The sequence below is a fragment of the Lynx canadensis genome, chromosome B4, assembly GCF_007474595.2.
Source record: "Lynx canadensis isolate LIC74 chromosome B4, mLynCan4.pri.v2, whole genome shotgun sequence".
In the NCBI taxonomy this organism is placed as follows: domain Eukaryota; kingdom Metazoa; phylum Chordata; class Mammalia; order Carnivora; family Felidae; genus Lynx; species Lynx canadensis.
This window is the reverse complement of record NC_044309.1, coordinates 6431703-6451360: the sequence shown is the minus strand read 5'-3', so window position 1 is coordinate 6451360 and position 19658 is coordinate 6431703. Positions and strand designations below refer to the sequence as shown.

General features: G+C 51.1%; 1 protein-coding gene across 3 annotated transcripts in view; it reads left to right on the top strand.

Annotated features, from left to right (window-relative positions):
* Window positions 1–19658, top strand: part of SFMBT2 (Scm like with four mbt domains 2) — a 227004-nt gene that overhangs the window by 191365 nt on the left and 15981 nt on the right. For all 3 annotated transcript variants that reach the window (XM_030321061.1, XM_030321063.1, XM_030321065.1), the window contains 2 exons: window positions 8259–8368; window positions 17486–17661. In XM_030321061.1, the coding sequence (XP_030176921.1) occupies window positions 8259–8368; window positions 17486–17661 (286 nt within the window). The remainder of the gene's footprint in view (window positions 1–8258; window positions 8369–17485; window positions 17662–19658) is intronic.

Here is a 19658-nt window from a genome sequence, read left to right as displayed (position 1 = left end):
AGAGGGCCACCTGGTGCATTTACTCGTGTCCGTGTGTCCAGCGATGACAAGCACGGCTTCTGAAATGGACAAGTGATGACACGGGACGACACCGACCAGGCCCTGCCGGCAGAAGTGACTCTGAGAACACCAGCTCACAAGTTAGATTCTCTTGCTTCTTTGGTGACTGTCACATGCACGGGTGTAGAGGTGCCATCCCAGGGTGGCTTACAGACATTTCGGGAGCACGTGTGGTTTTCTGAAACGTTATTTGGCTTAAATTACTTGCCCACACGTAACCTCTGTTTTTAGCAATAAAGGATAGAAACGTCCGTCCAGTGGGGAATCTCTAGGAATCTTTTTTTATGTTTTCCACATATCTTTGGGATGTGTGTTGGCTCAGCAACGTAAAAACACTTCACGTGCCGCTTTTTGGCAGTGTGCGTGCGTTCAGTCCTTTAGTGAACATGTAGGGACGCCTGGGGGACTCAGTTAAGTGTCTGACTTGGGCTCAGGTCATGATCTCACGGTTTGTGGGTCTGAGCCCCACGTCAGGCTCTGTGCTGACAGCTTAGACCCTAGGAGCTGCTTCGGATTCTGTGTCTCCCTCTCTCTCTGCTCCTCCCCCGCTCATGCTCTCTCTCTTTCTGTCTCTCTCTCTCTCTCTGTCTCTCTCTCAAAAATAAACATTAAAAAAAAAGAGCGATGAACATTTATCAGTGCGCTTCCTGTGAAAAGGTACAGATGTGGCCCTTGACTCTCTCTTCCCTTTTTTCTTCTTCCTCATGCTTAATAGAAGGCTGAGGAGAAAGCATCCAGAATGCTGGACACTAAGGAGACTTTCCAAAGTGATAAGCTTCCGTGGCTTTTTCTTTCCTTGCAACCTGTGTGCTCGTCCCGACCTGGATCTGACATCGAGATCAGGCAGAATGCAGTGGGGTACGCTTATAAGATAAAATACGTAAGACTGAGCTCTACCAAGGCAGGGAAGGTGTTCCTGATGAGTGGGGTAGAGACGCACATGTGTGCACACAGACACCCCACCCGCCTACCTGTCTGTCCATCCACCCACCCATCCAGCCATCCAACCACCCGCCCGTCTATCCACCCATCCACCCACCCATCCAGCCATCCAACCACCCACCCGTCTATCCACCCATCCACCCACCCATCCATCCATCTTCCTATCCTGTATCTGTCCATCATCATCTCTATCATGTACCTATCCATCCATTCACCCACCTGTCCATCATTTTCATCTATCCATCCATCAATGTCATCTATCATCTATTTATCATTTTCTTTTCTTTGTTAATTTTTTAATGTTTTTATTTATTTTTGAGAGACAGAGAGAGACAGAATGTGAGCAGGGGAGGGGCACAGAGAGAGAGAGAGAGACAGAATCTGAAGAGGCTCCAGGCTCTGAGCCGTCAGCGCAGAGCCCGACGCGGGGCTCGAACTCATAAGCCGTGAGATCACGACCCGAGCCGAAGTCGGATGCTTAACCCACTGAGCCACCCAGGCGCCCCTGTTTATCATTTTCTAGTCTGTTCGTCTACTGTTTATCTAAAACAGTCACTTTCGTGCTCTTCATGACAGCCGGTCAGGGGATGCAAAGGTGTAGGCACGATCAGTCAAGCCTTCCTGGATTTTTAAGAGACTAGGTTGTGACAAGTGTAACGCTGCAGAAAGTGACCGTGGAAATGATTGGGGGCCGTGATGCTGGCCCGGTGGTGCCAGAGTCTGGGGCCGCTCGCTGGCCGGCCACCGGGCTGCAGAAGAGTCACAGAGGAGATTGCGGCATCCACCTGCACTGAATGAGATTTCTCTTCCCTTCCGTCTGCTTCTGTGGCCTTGCTCTCTGGCTTCAGAACGTGCGGAAGAGCGCGACCGGGAGACGGCAGGGTGCCACCGTGGTCCGTGTGTATTTCTTTTCACCTACCCTAAGCCCTTCCGGGGTCTCTCGGGGACAGGGGTGTTCGGCTGTGCAACACGCACCAGATATTTACCGAGCATGTGCTACACCAGATAACCCTTCCAGCGCTGGGAGCCATCCTCGTTCATTCCTTCGGGCCCCGAGAACTCGGGAGTCATCCCCGTGTGCCAGGTGGGCACTGTCCTTGGAGCTGGGGGTCGTGATGAGCAAGAGAAGTGGCCCCTTTCTTAGTGAGGCGACAGTCTCCCTGAAGACGGAGGAGGGGCCTTGTCTTCCCCTCCCCCGCCTCGGCCTGTCTCACCCTAACAGACCTACCCAGGGGCACACACACTGCAGAAGTCTGTGCCTGGTGCCGGTGGAATCACACCCCAGCTCTGTGTTCTCTAGGGCAGTAGGAGTAGTGGGTGTGCGGTGTTTCAATCTGGCAGCAGTGCTGTGCGTTGCCTGGGCGGTAAGAGGACAGGAAGAGACCCCTTTTCTGAGTCCCCCTGGGTGTCCCTCCTGGTCTCGCTTTCACTGTGCTTCCTGTGGTCTGGCTCAGGACCCGATACCCCAAACCCCTTCTCCCTGGCTGGCAGGAATGGCGGACGTCTTCCTAACAGCCGTCTCTGACTTTGAGACTTCCGGGAAGTGCACCAAATGTAAGCCAGTCAGTCAAGTCAAATCCCCCTCTCTCTGCCCCTCCCCTGCTCGTGTTCTCTCTCTCTCTCTCAAAATAAGTAAATAAGCATTAAAAGAAAAATACCGAACATTGCATCTAAAGCAGAAGGCGTGTTTGGAGACACGCCGTGACTGAGGGATCTGGGCCGCGTGCTGCCTACACTGCTTCCCCGACATGCGGAATGGGTTCGAACAAGAGGATCCCGAAGAATCCTATAGTTCTTCAGTCCCCACACTGCACCGGCCCGTCCTCCGCGGCCCTGCCAGAGAGGCTGGGCTGCAAATAGCAACGTGAGCGCCCCTACCCCCCCCCCCCGTACCCCCTTTGCAAAGGAACTCCGAAGTTTCCGGTGGGGCCTGGCAGTTTGGAATTTGGCTTCACTTGTTGCTTGCAGTTCATATTTCCGCCACATGGTCGACCCGTTAGGCTATTTCCTTCAGCCTCTGGGTTTTGATTACAGTGTTTATTTTCCACATTCGGGGGGCTCTGTGATGACGTCTTTGAATTTGCCCATCGTTATAGATCTTTGGGCATTTCTTCTTGGCTACCCGTCATGACAGACTTCTACTTACAAACTCTAAAGCCTTCATGTAGGAACCCAGAAAATAAGAAATCCAAAGCAGTCTTAACTGTTGACGTAATGATGCCATACGGTGCACGAAGGTAACTTCTCCACAGCAGCCGTGTGTTTATCGGTATAATTGAGTTGAGAAGATGGTATGTGTGTGGGGGGGGTGGGGATGGCATCTTGCCTGGGTGACATCTAGTCAAGTCAGTCAACAAAGTCTAAGATGGGGACAGGCCTCTTGGCGATCCTCTCTGGTGTTTCGTTGCTATTTTTTTTTTTTAATTTTTTTTTTCAACGTTTATTTATTTTTGAGACAGAGAGAGACAGAGCATGAACGGGGGAGGGTCAGAGAGAGGGAGACACAGAATCGGAAACAGGCTCCAGGCTCCGAGCCGTCAGCCCAGAGCCCGACGCGGGGCTCGAACTCACGGACCTCGAGATCGTGCCCTGAGCCGAAGTCGGCCGCTTAACCGACTGTGCCACCCAGGCCCCCCTCGTTGCTATCGTTTTATGCTTATGCTGAACACTAGCCCACAAAGAACAATGCACCAGGCCTGTGGGCCGTAACACGATCATAACCTGTGAAACAAGACTTAGCAGATTGCCGGGCAACGTCTGGGAAGGTTGGCAGAGGAGAAGTGAGGCACTTTTTGTTGTTCAGTATCACTTGCCTGTAAAGAAGGTAAGATACCTCTCTGGAACTCTCTTATCACGCTGTGGGACAGGATTTTCTAGGAACGGGCCTCAGCAGCAAATGTTACTTCCTAAGCCTTCATCCACATATATTTTATATATTATACGGCCCCAAGTAAATTCTTGCCGTGAATTAGTCCTTAATTTCTAGATGTACGGAAGAATTTTAACTAATTTCAGTGCTCATGTTGAAATTCATTGAACAAACGCCAAAAATGATTGATTGAACCCCTGCGATTGCCGGGTGTAATTGTAGCTGTTACGGATACAACAGCAGACAAAATGAAGCCGCTGATTTCTTGGTGCTCATGATCTAGTGGGGTGGACAGTAAGCCAATAAGCCACGCACTCTGGATACAGGGAGGGTTTCTTGGTGATCAGTTGTGGACTGTGAGAATAGCAGAGCTCACGGAGGCCTGGAAAGTCGCCGTCAGAAGAGGAAAGTTGCCGAGAAGAAGAAGCTATAGGGCAGATGAAATCTGTCTGATTCGAACACAATGCCCGTGAAACATCCAAGTGGAGACGGTTATATGTGTCTGGAGTTGGGGAAAGGTCTAGGGTGGAAATACAAATTGGGGAACCGCGAGTTTGCTGATGCGCGGAGAGCGTTTAAAGCCAGGTGCGCCGTGGAGTGAACGTAGCCAGTCTGAGAACTTGAGCGCCGAGCCTCACCGTCGTTTGCGGGAGACGCACAGGAGGACCCAGGAAAAGCGAGCTGGGATGCACGAGGGCCTGGACAGGCCGGAGTCTTGGAGGTAGAGGAGAAAGCGTCCCTGCTGTGTGGAGCCACAGACAGGGTGGGCCAAGAAGACAACCAAGGATTGCCGTTCTTCGGCGATGCGGGCAAGTTGTGGGCTTGGAAGGGCCCCTGGGTGGGCCCCAGAGAGCCCTGCAGGGGACAGGGGAGCCAGCAAGTGCAGACAGCTCCGGAGGCTTCCACCGTAACAAGAGAACAGAGAACGAACGAGGCGGCTGCAGGTGGATGACAGATGAAGAGAGAGTTGTCGTCTTACAGGATGGGCCTGCCGACCGGGTTCTGCTCAGACCGCGGACGTGTGTGCCTCGTGGGTCTGGAGGCTGGGACCAGGTGCCTGCAGAGGTGGGTGCTCACGGGGACTCTCTGCCTGCTTTGCCCATGGCTGCCTCCTCGCTGTGTCCTCACACGGAGGGGGAGAGAGGGAGAGCGAGCAAGAGCTCTCACAAGGGTACACTCCATCATGAGGGCCCACATCGCATGGCCTCACGGAACACCTTACTCTCCTCCCAAAGGCTCCATCCCTAAAGCCATCCCGCAGAGGTTAGCGTTTCAACACATAAATGGGGGTGAAGGTGAGGGACACAATTCAGTCCAGAGCACCACACGGTGAACAAGAATATTCTAGAAAGTGTTGTGGGCTGTAAGATACATTGCTGATGGTGGACCATGAACCCAGAGGGCAGAAGGGGTGGGTTCGGGGTGCACGGAGGAACTTGAGATTGGATCAGACAAGGGGAAAATGCAGAGCCATTTGGGAATCGGATTCCAGGGGCAAGGAATGTTCTGGAAGTGTCGAGTTTCGGGTGACTGAGGTGAACGAAGATTCAGGGTATGGTGGGATTCTCCTTTCGGTCTTCCAGGGGGAGGTAGGAAATTCTGGAAAATTCTAGCCTCTTTTGGGGAGTGGTCTTCTGTCAAGTTGAAGCGACCAAGCCTGGGGTTCATTGTTGGGGGGTTGAGTTGGGGGAGAGACCGCCCACCAGGAGAGCACGGAGGCTCCCTGGCCTTGCTGCTGGGACGAAGGGGGCACCTCCCCTCCAGGGTGGTGGGCAGCCAGGAGGGGCCAGCCTTCCGTAGAGGATCCGTATAAAGCGAGAGGTCGGTTTCGGCCAAAGCAACAGAGTTCTCCACTTGGTAGAATATGTCTGGTTATTACTTCTGTCGTTCAAATTTTTGTAACTAACAGCAAAAGGAGTAGTGAGCGTAAAGGACTCATGGCTTCTACGGGACGGAGCTGGGATTTGATCGCACATCGACTGAGACTTACGTGTAAAGTAGGTTCTGCACAGACACTTCATGAACTACAAGAGATCCCGGGAGGCGTTCCTGGAGTTACTCAGACTCCCTTCTGCCTGTTTATTGGGCATACTGTTTATTAACTTCACACCTCACATCCTCTTAGTTAATTGGGGGCAGCTTGCACACGACCCTTCCTGATCAAGGGCATAATACGGCACACTGAGTTCCGATGTTTTGCCAGGAACAGTAATTCAGTCTGACTGCGTGGTGTTACCAGCCGCCAACTCAGTTATTTTCTTGGAGGTAACTGTGATGCCCTAAGATGTCATGTGCACCAGAATTATTCCGCTCACAGTCCCAAAGTTTTATGGAGAGCCTGTTGAATGTGGCAGTGCATGATGCGGCATTGGAGATGCCGTGGGAAAATTATTCAATATTGGACGCTTTTGACAATTTAATGGCTGCCCGTTCCCGGGCTGAATTGAATTCTGGAAGGCATTTTCTTTTCACTGTCTCAAAATGCATTTCACTCTGCAGCAAATAACATGTAGCTCTGGGCCTTCCTCACCAAACACAATGGAAGGAATCGGTTTAAATTTTATTGTCTGTTGATAAATACTCCGTGCATTATTTCAGCCAGTTCTAATTGGATTTATTTTTTAAATTCGATCTCTGTAAATTGTACTGACAGCAAACCGTAAAATCAGGCGGTTATTCTAATACCGAAAACATAAGCACACCAAAACTGCTCGTACGGCCTCGTCCTGGCCCTTTAGTGCCTTGGCTGAACCAGGTGCTCTTGACGGGGACTTAGGGGGCCCTCGGAGTAGAGCATGACCCCGGCTAAGAAAAGACGCTTGCCACGCGGACTGCATGGTATAAAATATCTTGAGGGACACCTGGGTGGCTCAGTCGCTGAAGCGTCTGACTTCAGCTCAGATCGTGATCTCACGGTTCATGGGTTCGAGCCCCGGATCAGGCTCTGTGCTGGCAGCACAGAGCCCGCATCTGATCCTCTGTCCCCCTCTCTCTCTCTGCTCCTTGCCTGCTTGCACTCTCTCTCTCTCTCTCTCTCTCTCTCAAAATAAACTTTAAAAAATGCACATTTTGAAGATCGATTCTTCTGTTACCATATGAGAGAGCATCGTTGTTTCCCGGAATGAAATCAGGGTGCCCGCCATGCCAGTTGTGTTCGGGAACACGTCACATACGTGAATGCCGTGACCATGCAAAGCCCAGCGACATACCTTTGTCTCCATCCTCTCATGGGTACTGTGCTGTCTCCTCTGTAAACAGTGGGCACTTTGGCAATGGTGCCAGAGTCTCATCTCAGCAAGGTGTTTTCCTCCCCCTCTCAGAGGTGTTTCGCTCTGCTACGTGCAATGTGAGCCCAGTGCCTGCCTTGTTCCTTCCCTGGAAGGGGGGCAGGGAGGGAGGGGACCGTCCCGTACCTACCTGTGCTCCTGGGGCTGGCACCCGGCAGGTCGTCACCCAGGTGCATGTTGTGGAACTAAACCCCGTGGGTCTTGTGGTCCCTTATAGGCTGTGCTACACCTTCACATCCGGTAAGCATCCTGACCAAGTGACAGCCGCCGTTGAATGTGCCGGAACTCATAAAACGTTCATGGTTAACCAGGATCTGCTTATGGAGAGGGGAATGCCCCCAAGGGAGCCGAATTCCTTGCTCTTGGCACTCAGGGTTAAACAGGAGCATGTTACCTTCCCAGAGCTGGGGCTCGCAGAGGGCGGCGTCCGGTCTTTCTGGGGTGCCACGGGAGGCAGCGACCACATGTGTATTTTCGTGGACTTGGGAATTGGGAATAAGGGGGAGGTTTGAGGAAATACGCCATCGGATGGTACTAGATACCCAGACTGTCTTTTGAAACGCTCGCGTCTCTGAGAGCGTCGTCTTCGTATGAAATGTCCGTAAATCGCCAGCACCAGGTGAGTTTCAAATGCCAGCACCAGGTGAGTTCCAGACTTCAACCCTGCAGTCTGTTCAGGGTTGTTGGCGCCAATCGGCTGCCTCTCTCTTATTGGTTCCCTTCGAAACTTATTTTCAAAAATCAAATGAAGTTCTCGGTAGCTGATCTTACTGAAGGGTAATCCCGTTGATGCTAACTGGCGGCTCTTTGGAGGGAATAGAGCTGTGTTTCTACAACCAGAAATGCTAAGGACAGTCTACCGTCCTCTCTGGCAGGCAGTTCACACGGCCCGCCCGAGCGACGGGATTTCACCACCCTTTTCATCCCGTTGGTGCGGAGCCGAATCCGTGTCAGCCCACGGAGAACGTTCCACCCAACTTAACGGACGTGTCAGCAGCCGCATCTCCTCCTCGGGCGGGCGTTCCTCGCGGTGCTCTTGTTTCAGCAGCGATGCCACTGAAGTTCATTGCGGTTCTGTCTTTTTTTTTCTCCCCCGACAGGTTCTCAGCATGATAATCAATGCAGCTTACAAGCCCGGAAGGGTATTGCGGGAACTACAGCTGGTGGAAGATCCACACTGGAATTTCCAGGAGGAGACGCTGAAGGCAAAGTATGTGTTTTCCGTTCTGCAAAACCGTGCTCTTGGCGATGGTTAGCCTGCCGCTTGCCAGCGTTGCCCCTGTGCCTTGTGACCCGGCCCAAAGAAATGGGAACGAATGGAAGGCTGTCATCCTCTACGTAGACTTATTGGCGTTTTTGTGGCCCAGAGCCGCCTTAAGCCTGGGGACTCCAGAAACAAAGGGGAGATTTGTTTAGCTAATACTTTATCGTGTTAAGCATTCCGAATCGGAACTCACTATGTTTTAAGGCCAGTAGATGATTTGATCAGAAGGGGAAGAACTGTAAAAGAGAGGATGTCCCTTGCCTTTATCGTACGTGATTCACTCACAGCGCTTCCTGTTTGATGCCGTGGGGAGTTAATGCCAGACACACGTGCTCTTTGCCCTGGTTGCTGGTCGCGTTAAAAGATAACCATTGGTTTTGGCCAATGGCCTGGGGGTTGACATGTGGTTGGGCACTTCCTTTATTTGCAGATAGACTAATGGGAAAGGTGATATTTTGGCTTTGCTGTAGGTTTCTCGAACTCTGAAATTGATGGCACCCACGGGATAGATACGGTTGAACACGGTTGTCCGTTCAGGAGGCAGACGGAAGAAGATCCGTTTGTCAAGATAATTTTGTTTAATTGTTTTGACTTTTGGCCCTTCATATTCATTTAGCTCTGCAGTAGAGTAGATCTTCCTGATCGACTTCTTGTCTAACGGTGTCCTAAATAAAATAGCGTTTAGATGTGCGACATTTGGGAAATGATACTTTTTTAAGTTTTACTTACTTATTTGAGAGAGACACAGACAGTGCAAGCAGGGGAGGGGCAGAGAGAGAGAATCCCAAGCAGGCTCTGTGCTGCCAGCACAGAGCCCGACGTGGGGCTTGAACTCCCGAACTGGGAGATCGTGACCTGAGCCGAAGTCAAGAGTCTGACGCTCAACCGACTGAGCCCCCCCCCAGGCGTGCTGAGCACGTCTGCAATTTCAGATTCGGCACAAGTCGTCTGGGGTCTGATGATGTTCTGCCAACTCACAGAAGTTAGAGGAAGTACGTGTTAACAGAGAACATTTATTTATACGAAGAGGCACATATCTCATCCTTCCCGAGAAATATTTAAATGAACTTCCCCTGTAGTGCAGAAGAAAATCAAGTTTTTTTTCCAGTGTAACATTCCATAGATTTCTGCTTTATCTAAGGGAGACACCGTCTAAGGTAGAACATTTTCTTGTAAGGCTAATTCATAGGAACAGTGGTGGCCAAAAACCCGAACGAGTGTTTATCCCCAGACACTCTTCTGTAAAATTCAGTGCATCCCAGATATACCTGATGGATAAGAAAATAGGAAAAATACAAAAATCTTAAATCCTATTAAAATCCCCCCTGTCCCTAAATAAGCCGGAAACTTGCCCCAGGTACCAAAATGACAGGGGGCGTTAATTTTGCGGTGTTTTCGCCGGTTTTCAGAGCTTTTATTAAGTCCAGCCCTGATACAATCAAAACAGTCAGCCCCGCTGGATTGGAAAGGCAATCCTGGATTGGAAAGGTGTTCCTGTTCTATCAGATACGACAGTGACTTCCTTAGCCGGATCTTACATAGCAACTTGTAATGAGAAAGTGTCTGTCTGTGCCGGGTTCCAGGCGTGCGGGATCACGGCAGCCTCTCAGAGCAGCTGCTAATGAGGACAGATTTACAGGGGGGCGGAGGGGGGTGCGGGGGGAGCGTTCCGTCATGACGCTCCGTGTTGCTTCTGATGCTTCTGACGTAAAACGACAACTTTTCAGATCTTGACAACTTTGCCGTTTCCTTCGGTACAAATGAGAGGAGAGGGCGCTGGCGTCTTCCCGTTTTGCGTTCTGTCACGAATAAATTAACCCAGTGGAGGGGGGACCCGCATTTCAGGCTCTGGGTTGTCTTCTGGTGGTCCTCGAAGGACAATATTACAAGGAGAGGTTTCAGGAAGAGAGGACGTGAGATCGTCCAGGCATGGGGCTTGCGAGTGCTGCCTGCTAGCATCTGGGCTTTCTTTCTCTTTTTTTAATGTTTATTTATTCTTGAGAGAGAGACCGAGCACGAGCGGGGGAGGGGAAGAGAGCGAGCGAGTCCCAGAATCCGAAGCAGGCTCCAGGCCCCGAGCTGTCAGCACAGAGCCCGATGTGGGGCTCGAACCCACGAACGGCGAGATCATGACCCGAGCCAAGGCCGGACGCTTAGCCGACTGAGCCACCCAGGCGCCCCTGGGCTTTCTGGGTTTTTCCTCTTGTGAAGAGTAAAAAACCCACTTACTTGACCGGATGGAGGTTCCATTGAAAAGGTTTGACCCGTACGTGGGAGGAAAAGGAACATTGCCCCTTAGTGATTTTTTGCCTATTTGTCCAACGGCGGTACCTTTCCTACGGAAACAAAATATCGCAGTATTGAACACCGCGTGAGGGGTGCTGTCGTGAGTCTGCAGCACATATTGAGAGGTACCAGAGGAGCAGTAGCTTCTAACATCGCTCGTTTCGGCAGTCCTGGAGGAGAGAATTCTCTTTCCGATGAACTCGGGTGTACTGAATTGACCTACATTATTTTGAATTTCAGGAGGAGGAATTTAGGCTCTGCCTTAGGGGGATTAAATCTAGAGACACTTAAATGTTTTCCGACACGTTATAGAATCTTCTTGGGGGGAGAAGACCGTTAACTCTGCTTTGAGTGGCTTTTGTGATAATCTTCATAAAATCCAGGTGCAGGCTTCATAGATTTTCCCAGTCTTCTGTTACAGTTACTCAGAATATTTAAAGAGGAAATGGCCTCTTTAATTTGGAGTGAGTTAGACTTCCTTATCACTTAGGCAGAAGCAAAGAAAGTCACATCTTTGAGGTGAGTCATGCTCGGCTCTCTGGAATTGGTATTTTTGTTTCTTTTCCATCAGCAATTACTAATTTTTATATGTTTTGATTTCACCTTTTTTTTTTTTTGTCTTCTACTCATGCTCATATTTTGTGAATAGCAAGATGTACTATTTGGCTATAAAGTGATTTGTGGGAAAAAGGATTCCCAAAACAGAAACTTCTCACTGAATAAAAAATGTAGCTCGCTCATTTGTTCATTTTCACGTTGGGCACTTGCTGTCCTGAAAATGTATACCGTAAACAGTACAGGAAGCAGGTGGCTGAACCGGTTTGTGGAGCGTAAGCCTGGAGTTCTGCGTGTGCCTAATTGAGTTCATGAGGTTATGGGCGTGGTGTTTCTGGTTCAAACACAGATCGGTTGAGGATGTTCGGAATTGGATCGGGTGTTTCTGAAAATAATCACCCCTCTCCCCAGTGTGTTGCTCGTAACGATTAGAGTTCTCATTAATTGAAATGCAGGAATCGAGAAAGAAGGGAGAGGTGTCTGAGGGGTTGAGTTTCATAAGACCGAAAACCAGTGACCCGGTGTGTCGACCGTAGTTTTGGCGATCGAGACGTGACCGTGAAGGAGAGGCTGTCTTCTGGAGGAGATCAGGTCGTATCTTATTAGTGCTAACGACAAGAGTGATTTCCCCACAACATCTGAAGCTTTTCTGTTTCTGCGGAGTTAAATTCCCCCTTCAGTACTCGAGGATGTGAATTCAGCTTGACGGAGTAGAACCTCGTTTTCTATTCTCACTCGCCTGTCGCTCCCTCCCAAGAGTTTGCTAAAAGGTCCCACTCTGGGTCCGTTTGAAAGTGAATACTAGAACTCATGCCAAATTGAAGTCATCCCCCTTGGACCGTACTGATATTTTTACATGGATCATTACAGGATTGTGGGTTGTTTTCAGTCTGTATTTCCTGTTGACTCAAAATCCATTTTGGTTTTCCTCAACTCCTGACTATTGAAAGAGACTTTTCCTAGTACCCTTGGGTTTCTGTCTTTCTGGGCCCTACCATATTGCACTCCCATGTGGAAATAAATCCCTGCTCTAATGGGTAGGAAGATACCAGAAGGCCGTTCATACTTCCTTATTGATGTCAAGGAGGAAAAACATTTTTTCTACCCTGTTATGTTCAGTCCCTGGGAGCCTGCAAATTAAACTGACAAAAGACAGATTATCAAGAGGAAAGACCATTTACTTAAGGAGCAGTGAACACACAGCAGGCAAGGTACTTCGGGATGAGTAACTTGAAGGGGCAGTTAGAACAAATAGGTTTCTCTATGAAAGACAAATGAGTTTTTAGGAGAGCGAATGGGGGAAAAGAAAGTTTGTGAAAATGTTGCCTTACGCAGGCATAAAGCAGTCTTTGTGTCTTCTTCATGGTCATGAAACTCCTGAGAAGGGGTTTACGGTAGGTTTACTCTGGTCTCTCCCCTGGGGTTAGAAGCCACTCCAAAGAGGGAATTTAATGGTAGTCCTCGTTTCTCAGAGGTGTCTGCTTTTAGTCAGATAACGGGAGCCGTGAGAAAGCTGCTTTCTGCGTCCGTTGAATCCCAAACGTCTTTATCTAAAAATAATCTCTGGACTCCGGGCTTCTGAGTGCGTCCCCGCGGTGACGGCCAGGAAGTGTGTCCCTCAGGGGTCCCTCCAGTAATGCGGAGGTGCTAAGGGAACGGGGTGAAGGAGTCTTAAAAATGACGGAGTCGAAGCTCCTCCGTGGACTGTTGCTCACCGCACATCTTCCTGTGGCTCTTTCTCACCTTCGTCACTTCCGACCCCGGATCTCTAAGGAAGGGAGGAAGGAAGCCTGAAGAAGGGAAGGAAGGACGGAAGGAAGGAAGGAGGAAGAGGAAGAAGGAAGGAAGAAAACGAAGGAGAAGAAAGAGAGGGAACGAGGCAGAAAGGCAGGGGAAGGACAAACGCCCGAAAAAGACAGAAAGAAGGGGGAGAAGGGGGGGCCAAGAAGGACGAAGAAAGAAGCCCTGACTAGATAAGAAAGGGGGCCGAAGGGGGAGAAGAGAAGAACGACGGAGAGGGGACGGTAAGAACGAAAGAAGGAAGAATTCCTTTTCCTCCTTCCTTCCTCCCTCCTTTTCCTCCTTCCTCCCTTCCTCCCTCCCTTCCTTCTTTCCCTCCTTGCTCCCTTCCGCCCTCCCTTCTTCCTTTTCCTCCTTCCTCCCTTCCTCCCCTCCCTCCCTCCTTCCTCCCCTCCCTCCCTCCTGCCTCCCTCCCTCCCTTCTTCCTTCCAAGATTGATCATAACGCCAGGAGTTCCCTTCTGTGTACTACTAGCCTGACGGTCTCTTTCAGTATTCTCCTCTGTTTCTTCACAGAACTTGTACTCTGTGCTTTAAAAACCTTACCTTGTGTTGGGTTTAGGACAGGTCTGCTGGGCCATTTAATAAATTATGCGGCCGAGTGTCCTTCCCTCCAGACACGCACTGCCAGGCTATAGCAGAGAGCTTCCTCCTGTGCCCTTGAGCTGCTCTCCTCACACGTCTCCCCACGAAGGCCTGTCGTTGGCCTACTGTTCTTATACCTTTCGTGGCGGGGAGAGCTTCAAAGCGGGCTCCGCTTTCTCCTGCGGTCAAGACTGGTGAGGGGGCCAGGACGTGGCGGTGGAGCCCCCCTGGTGCCCTGCGTGCTGCCCTCCTGCCTCTGCACGTCTTTCGGACCTACTGGCACCTGTCTGTCCGTCCCGGGAGGCCCTAAGGATCAGAGGGATGGTCACGTGGTGCGGAGTCTCGGAGGAAATAGAAACGACAGCACCCCACAAACGCAGGTGTCCCACTAGACCCCAGCCATCGCGTCAAATCTTAGGGCCGCCTTTCGCCTCTGTCTTCGGTAGGCCGGTATCTCTGCGTGTTGAGTGCGTCCTTGTGAAAAAAGAGTCGTGTGAACAATCGCCCTCACGTGTGGACCGACTCCAGACAAGCCAGGATCTTGGTCCGGGCTGGGGCTGTGAGGTCCAGACAGCTTGTTTTCCACATCACCCCAAAAATCCCACCGGACGGGGCGCCTGGGCGGCTCAGCCCGTTAAGTGTCCGACTCTTGGCTTCTGCTCAGGTCGTGGTCTCGCAGTTCGTGAGTTCGCGCCCCGCTCTGCAGGGCTCGCTCTCGCCTTTTGCTTTCCCGTATTTGCACGCCGGCCAACACACAGCGGGCACAGCTGGCCCTCGCGGCCTTCAGGCCCCGCTACGGAACCAGTCCCCCCGTGCACACGTCCTCTGCGTCCCGCTCAGAGCTCAGCAGCCGCCAGCACAGGGCTGCCTCCGCCCTGCCTCTCCCTCTCCACCTGCCGCAGACCGGGATCCTTTTAACGAAGGAGGACCCTCGAGACCACGGCTGAGGGAGAGGGAGGGAGCAGGATGGGGCGGGGGAGGGACCGTGGCCCCCGGTGTCTCTGGAGTCAGAACGGCCCCGTGGTGGTTCCGCATTGGGCCGAGTGGATGGACGCTTCTGCCCCACTGCAGTCACTCCCCGGGAGCGGAGAGGGCCGCAGCTCCTGCAGCTGGGGGGACCCTCTGGGGGCCAGCGGTGCGGGCCAGCTGTGAGCAGCTCTGCCAGCGGCGGGGGCATCACGGCGTCCGCCCTATGCCAGGACACGGTGGCCCCACCTGGCCTCCCCAGCCCGCGCACCTTCCCCCCCACCGGCTCCCCCCTTCTCCCCCCCTCCGTCGTGGCTTTTCAATAGAGCTGTTCCAGAAGGGCAGGGAGGGGAGAGCATCCCTTTGCTGGCAAACCATCCTGTGATTCTGTTTTCGCAAATTTAGATTCGCGTTCCCTAACCGCGAAAGGTTTGCGGACACGCCTGCTTCCCCGGAGTCGTCCCGAACTAGAAGGGAAGAAAAAGCCGCCCCTTCGCCATTTCCCATGGACACTTGTTCTTGTCCCCTTAACATCCCTCTAACGTGTTTCTGGAAGCCTCTGCTTTGGAATTTGGAGGCCTGGGAACCTCTGTCTTTGGGCCCTACTTACACGGTTTGAATTCGGACCCCAGTTTTCACATTTGTCCTGCTTGTTTTACTTTAAAATCATTTTACTTATTTTCACTTTTTTTTTTTTTGCTCTTTTGAAGTTTATTTATTTTTGAGAGAGAGACAGCGTGTGCACGGGCACAGGGGAGGGGCAGAGGGGGTGGACGGAGAGGATCCCAAGCAGGTGCCCCAATGTATCATTTTATTTTTTTAAGAGGCTTCAAGAATCTTGATATTGAGCTCTTTAAAGGAGAGCACCCTAGGGCTACCAAAATTGTGGTGGGAGGGGTGCTGGGGGACTCAGTCGGTTAAGCATCCGACTTCAGCTCAGATCACGATCTCGAAGTTTGTGGGTTCGAGCCCCACGTTGAGCTCTGTGCTGACAGCTCAGAGCCTGGAACCTGCTCGTGCACGGGCTCTGTCTCTCTCTCAAAAATAAGTAAACATTTAAAAAGTGTTAAAAATCATAGTGGGAAAAAACTTCCAGGGACGTCACATCCATGGCATAGTTTTATTCTGCCTCCCCCAGAACCTTAGCGGTATGCTGTGTCCACAGAATTGTGCTGGGTTTATTATGAAGCATGACGAAAGCCACGAGCAAGAACTAGCCACAGGTGACTCACAGAGCCCTCCTCAGGGCTGGGGCTGCCTTCCTACATCGAGGGTCAAGAGAGGGCCTAGAAGGATCAACAGTTGTTCAGGGCTGTGTGATTTAAAGCATGATCTTATCTACAAAGAATTGCTTTTTAGTTCTTCCTACATGGAAAGCCATGCTTGGCACTTCAGAGAAATATAACAACAATCAGTACAGAAGGGCTGGGATTAGAAAGACCAGAGAATGAACACAAAGGCCAGATTTTTCGAGTTAGAATTTAATTTTTTTGGCTATGGATACTGTAAAAGAAATGATACTGCGAGGGGGGTAGTATTCTCCCGGCCTTCAGAAGCGTAGAAAGAAAACCAAGCTGAAATAAACCCAGAATCAGTTTATCCTGTTTATTTCTATCACTGCATTATTCTCAGGGAACCAGATCTAGGTTTTGAGTGTAATATTTAAAAAAAAATTTTTTTTCACATTTATTTCATTTTGAAAGACAGAGTGTGAGTGGGGGAGGGGCAGAGAGAGGGAGACACGGAATCGGAAGCAGGCTCCAGGCTCCAAGCTGTCAGCACAGAGCCCGACGTGGGGCTCGAACTCACGAGCCGCGAGATCGTGACCTGAGCTGAAGTCGGACGCTCAACCGACTGAGCCCCCGGGTGCCCACCGAACGCAGTATTTTATTCACAAATTACAAAAGCGATGCTCTCCTTACGTCACGCTGCTTGCACGAACTGCGTGGTATTCCCGCTGTTTTGTGGCAGACTTTTGGAAACCCCGAAACACAAATGGGCTCTGCAGGTTTGGCGAGGTTCGGTCCATCCCAAGTGCAAGGGCAGCATTGGCCTACTCGGTGGTTCGTTCGTGCCTCTGGATTTTGGCCTTGTTTCCAAAGACTAACGCGAGTGTCACCTGCCAGAGAGCCTGCTGTTCTCCCGGAAAAGAAATTGTTGTGTGAGATTTCAGCTTGAAAGTTAGGGTGTGCATGAAGGGCACCCTTGAAGAGGCCCCACGGTTTTGATGACTTCTTCGTGTAGGTGGACTCTTGAGTTCCGCGATACGTCAGCTAAGACGCTGCCAGCTGAGAAGTTTATAATTGTTTTGAACCAGGGATATTTTAAAAAATGTGCTGACAGGTGATTCATCCAAGTGCTCGGAAGAGCCAGGCATTACTTACGTCATCACTACCGTAAATATTTGGACCAGGGCTTTGGTGCCCATTTTTGAAGAACAATCCATCCACCCTGCTTTCTAGAAGAAACGGTCTCTACTCTTTGGTCAGTGGCTTCACCGCCTGTGGTTTTCCTTGGGCAGGATAAAGTTCTTTTTCCTCAAAAGCGATGAGCAACACGAGACCATGTCTGGATTCCAGAAGCATTCTGGAACGTTCCATCACGTATCCCACAGAGAGAAGGTGCTAAGCAGACATCTTTGTGGAGGGGATTCTGTTACAGCCCTCAGTCACGTGCGCTGGGCACGATGCTGGGCTTCCTTAAAAATGCCGTGGTGAGCTCGGAAGGAAACATAAAAACAAATGGCCCGCAAGTCCCACACGCCATGCGATTTGTTGTTAGGAAATAAAGGGGCTGCTTTTGGAATCCGCCGTACGGAACAGGTCTGAGTAACTGTGCGGCCTCGCCGTTGCTTTTCCTTTCTTCCTTCCAGATACAGAGGCAAAACCTACAGGGCCGTGGCCAAGATCGTGCGGACGTCCGACCAAGTAGCGGATTTCTGCCGGCGGGTCTGTGCCAAGCTGGAGTGCTGCCCAAATTTGTTCAGTCCCGTGCTGGTTTCCGAAAACTGCCCAGAGAACTGCTCCATTCACACCAAAACCAAGTACAGTAAGTACAAACTACGAAACCAACACGGGTGTCTGGGCTTAAACCGTGGGGTAAGGGAGTTGGTCTTTTTTGTTTGTTTTTTTTTTTTTTTTTAACAACAACACACTGCGGGGTGCTTTTCCACGGGAATTGCCACGGAAGAGTTAAGATTCGCCGTGGTATGTCCTCTCCAGCCCAGGGGAAGGCAGGGACAGGCTGATTGACCCCAGAACGAATTCGCAGCGGCAGGCATTGCCCAGGAAGAAGTGAGAGTGCGTGTGCCATGACTTTCAGGCGATCGGCTGGGTTTGGAAGTGCTCTGGCTGGAAGGAGGGCTGGAGAAAGGCCTCAGCTCTGGCCTTTGTCTGCATGCACTGTAGCCGCTCCCAGACACCTGCACCTCGGATTATCTCGAGCTCTGATGACTCCCGCATCCCCGCTTCTGCTCTTGCAACGTCTCCCCTGGGTTATCTCTGACCCGGGAGTGGCTGCATCCCCATCACGGTGGCCTGGAGCTCTGTTCCACCGCCAGCCCACGTTCCAGCTGCCAGGATCCCACACCGGGCCCTCTGGAGTGTGGTCAGTGCTCCGGGAGCCCCAGCCAGTTGGGACTGATCGGCTTGTGTGTCCGAACCAGGAATTTGCACATCCTTGAGACACCGCTCTGAGTGTGAATTTCCTTGTAGTGTTCTCTCTGTATGTGCGTGTATATTCTAAATCCTGTTGTCCACTCCATCCCTGCTATAAGTCAGCGCCCTCCTCCGTCAGCTTGGAGCACACAGCCTCCACCCTCGTGCATGGGGAGGCGAAGGCATGTTTGTAGGGCCTGGTGAGGTCACCGTCCTGTCCGGAGACGCCTCATGTTACCTTTGGCGGGAGGGGGCAAAGGGGGAGGGACTCCCTGAAGCAGGCTTCTCATTAGCAGAAGTTTCCGGATCAGAAAGGACCTGACTGAGAGCTAAACCTGGCCTTGAATGTTTACCTTAAAAAATGGGCTTCTGTGCACTTCCAGATCAGGGGAACGAGGCAAGAAGTGGGTTACTACAGCTCAAATTAAGCACGACCAAAATGACTTACAGATTTTTCTGGGTCCGGTATGATAGGACGTCAAAATTCTAAGATCGCTGGGGCAACTTAGAGTAAAGCCTGCTACAGGCTGAACCGATGCTCCAGGGGGAAGTGATAAACCGAGGCTCAGGGAGAACTGAGAGCAGAAAGGTCTGTGGTCACCCAGTGTGACCTCACGGCTCCCAAAGTGTGCCACACTTGCGTTTATGTCTGGTAAAACTGCTCTGATTCCTAGCATCTGGCTTCTAGAAAGCCGGACTGCACCAGGCTTGTCTTGCGCGCATGGGGTTCTTGGGTGCGAACAAATGCTTACCCACTTGTAACCGGTATCTAGGAGTAACCATGAGGCAGCGATCTCGCCACTTGGTCTCATTGGTCTCATGTTGCATGTGAGGAAACTGAGGCCCGGGGCCAGACTTTTCCGTAGGAATACAGCAGCGTGGGCACATATGGAAACCACGGCTCCGTCAAAGATCACGTGCTTCACCGTAACCCAGGAGCTGTGTGTTTTGGTGTTCTTAGCTCCTTCCAACCATAGATAAAAGTTCCTTTTCTGCATTTGTTTTTTTTTTAAATGCTTATGTATTAATTTTGAGAAAAGGGGGAGGGACAGAGAGAGAGAGAGAGAGAGGAGAGAGAATCCCAAGCAGGCTCCACCCTGTCAGCACAGAACCCGTCATAGGGTTCAACCCCATGATCCATGAGATCGTGACCTGAGCTGAGATCAAGAGTCGGATGCTTAACTGATTGAGCCCCCCACCCCCAGCTGCCCGTCTGCATTTGGTTCTTTATGGAATAATGGGGGGTGATCTTGGGAGACACTTGAGATTTTCAGCAGTGAGTCTTGATTGGGATTGTAATTGAAAACTGGATCCTTAACAGTGGTTTTAATGAGTTGATTGCACATTGAATTTATAAAATATATCAATCATTATTGAAAGTTGGTAGAT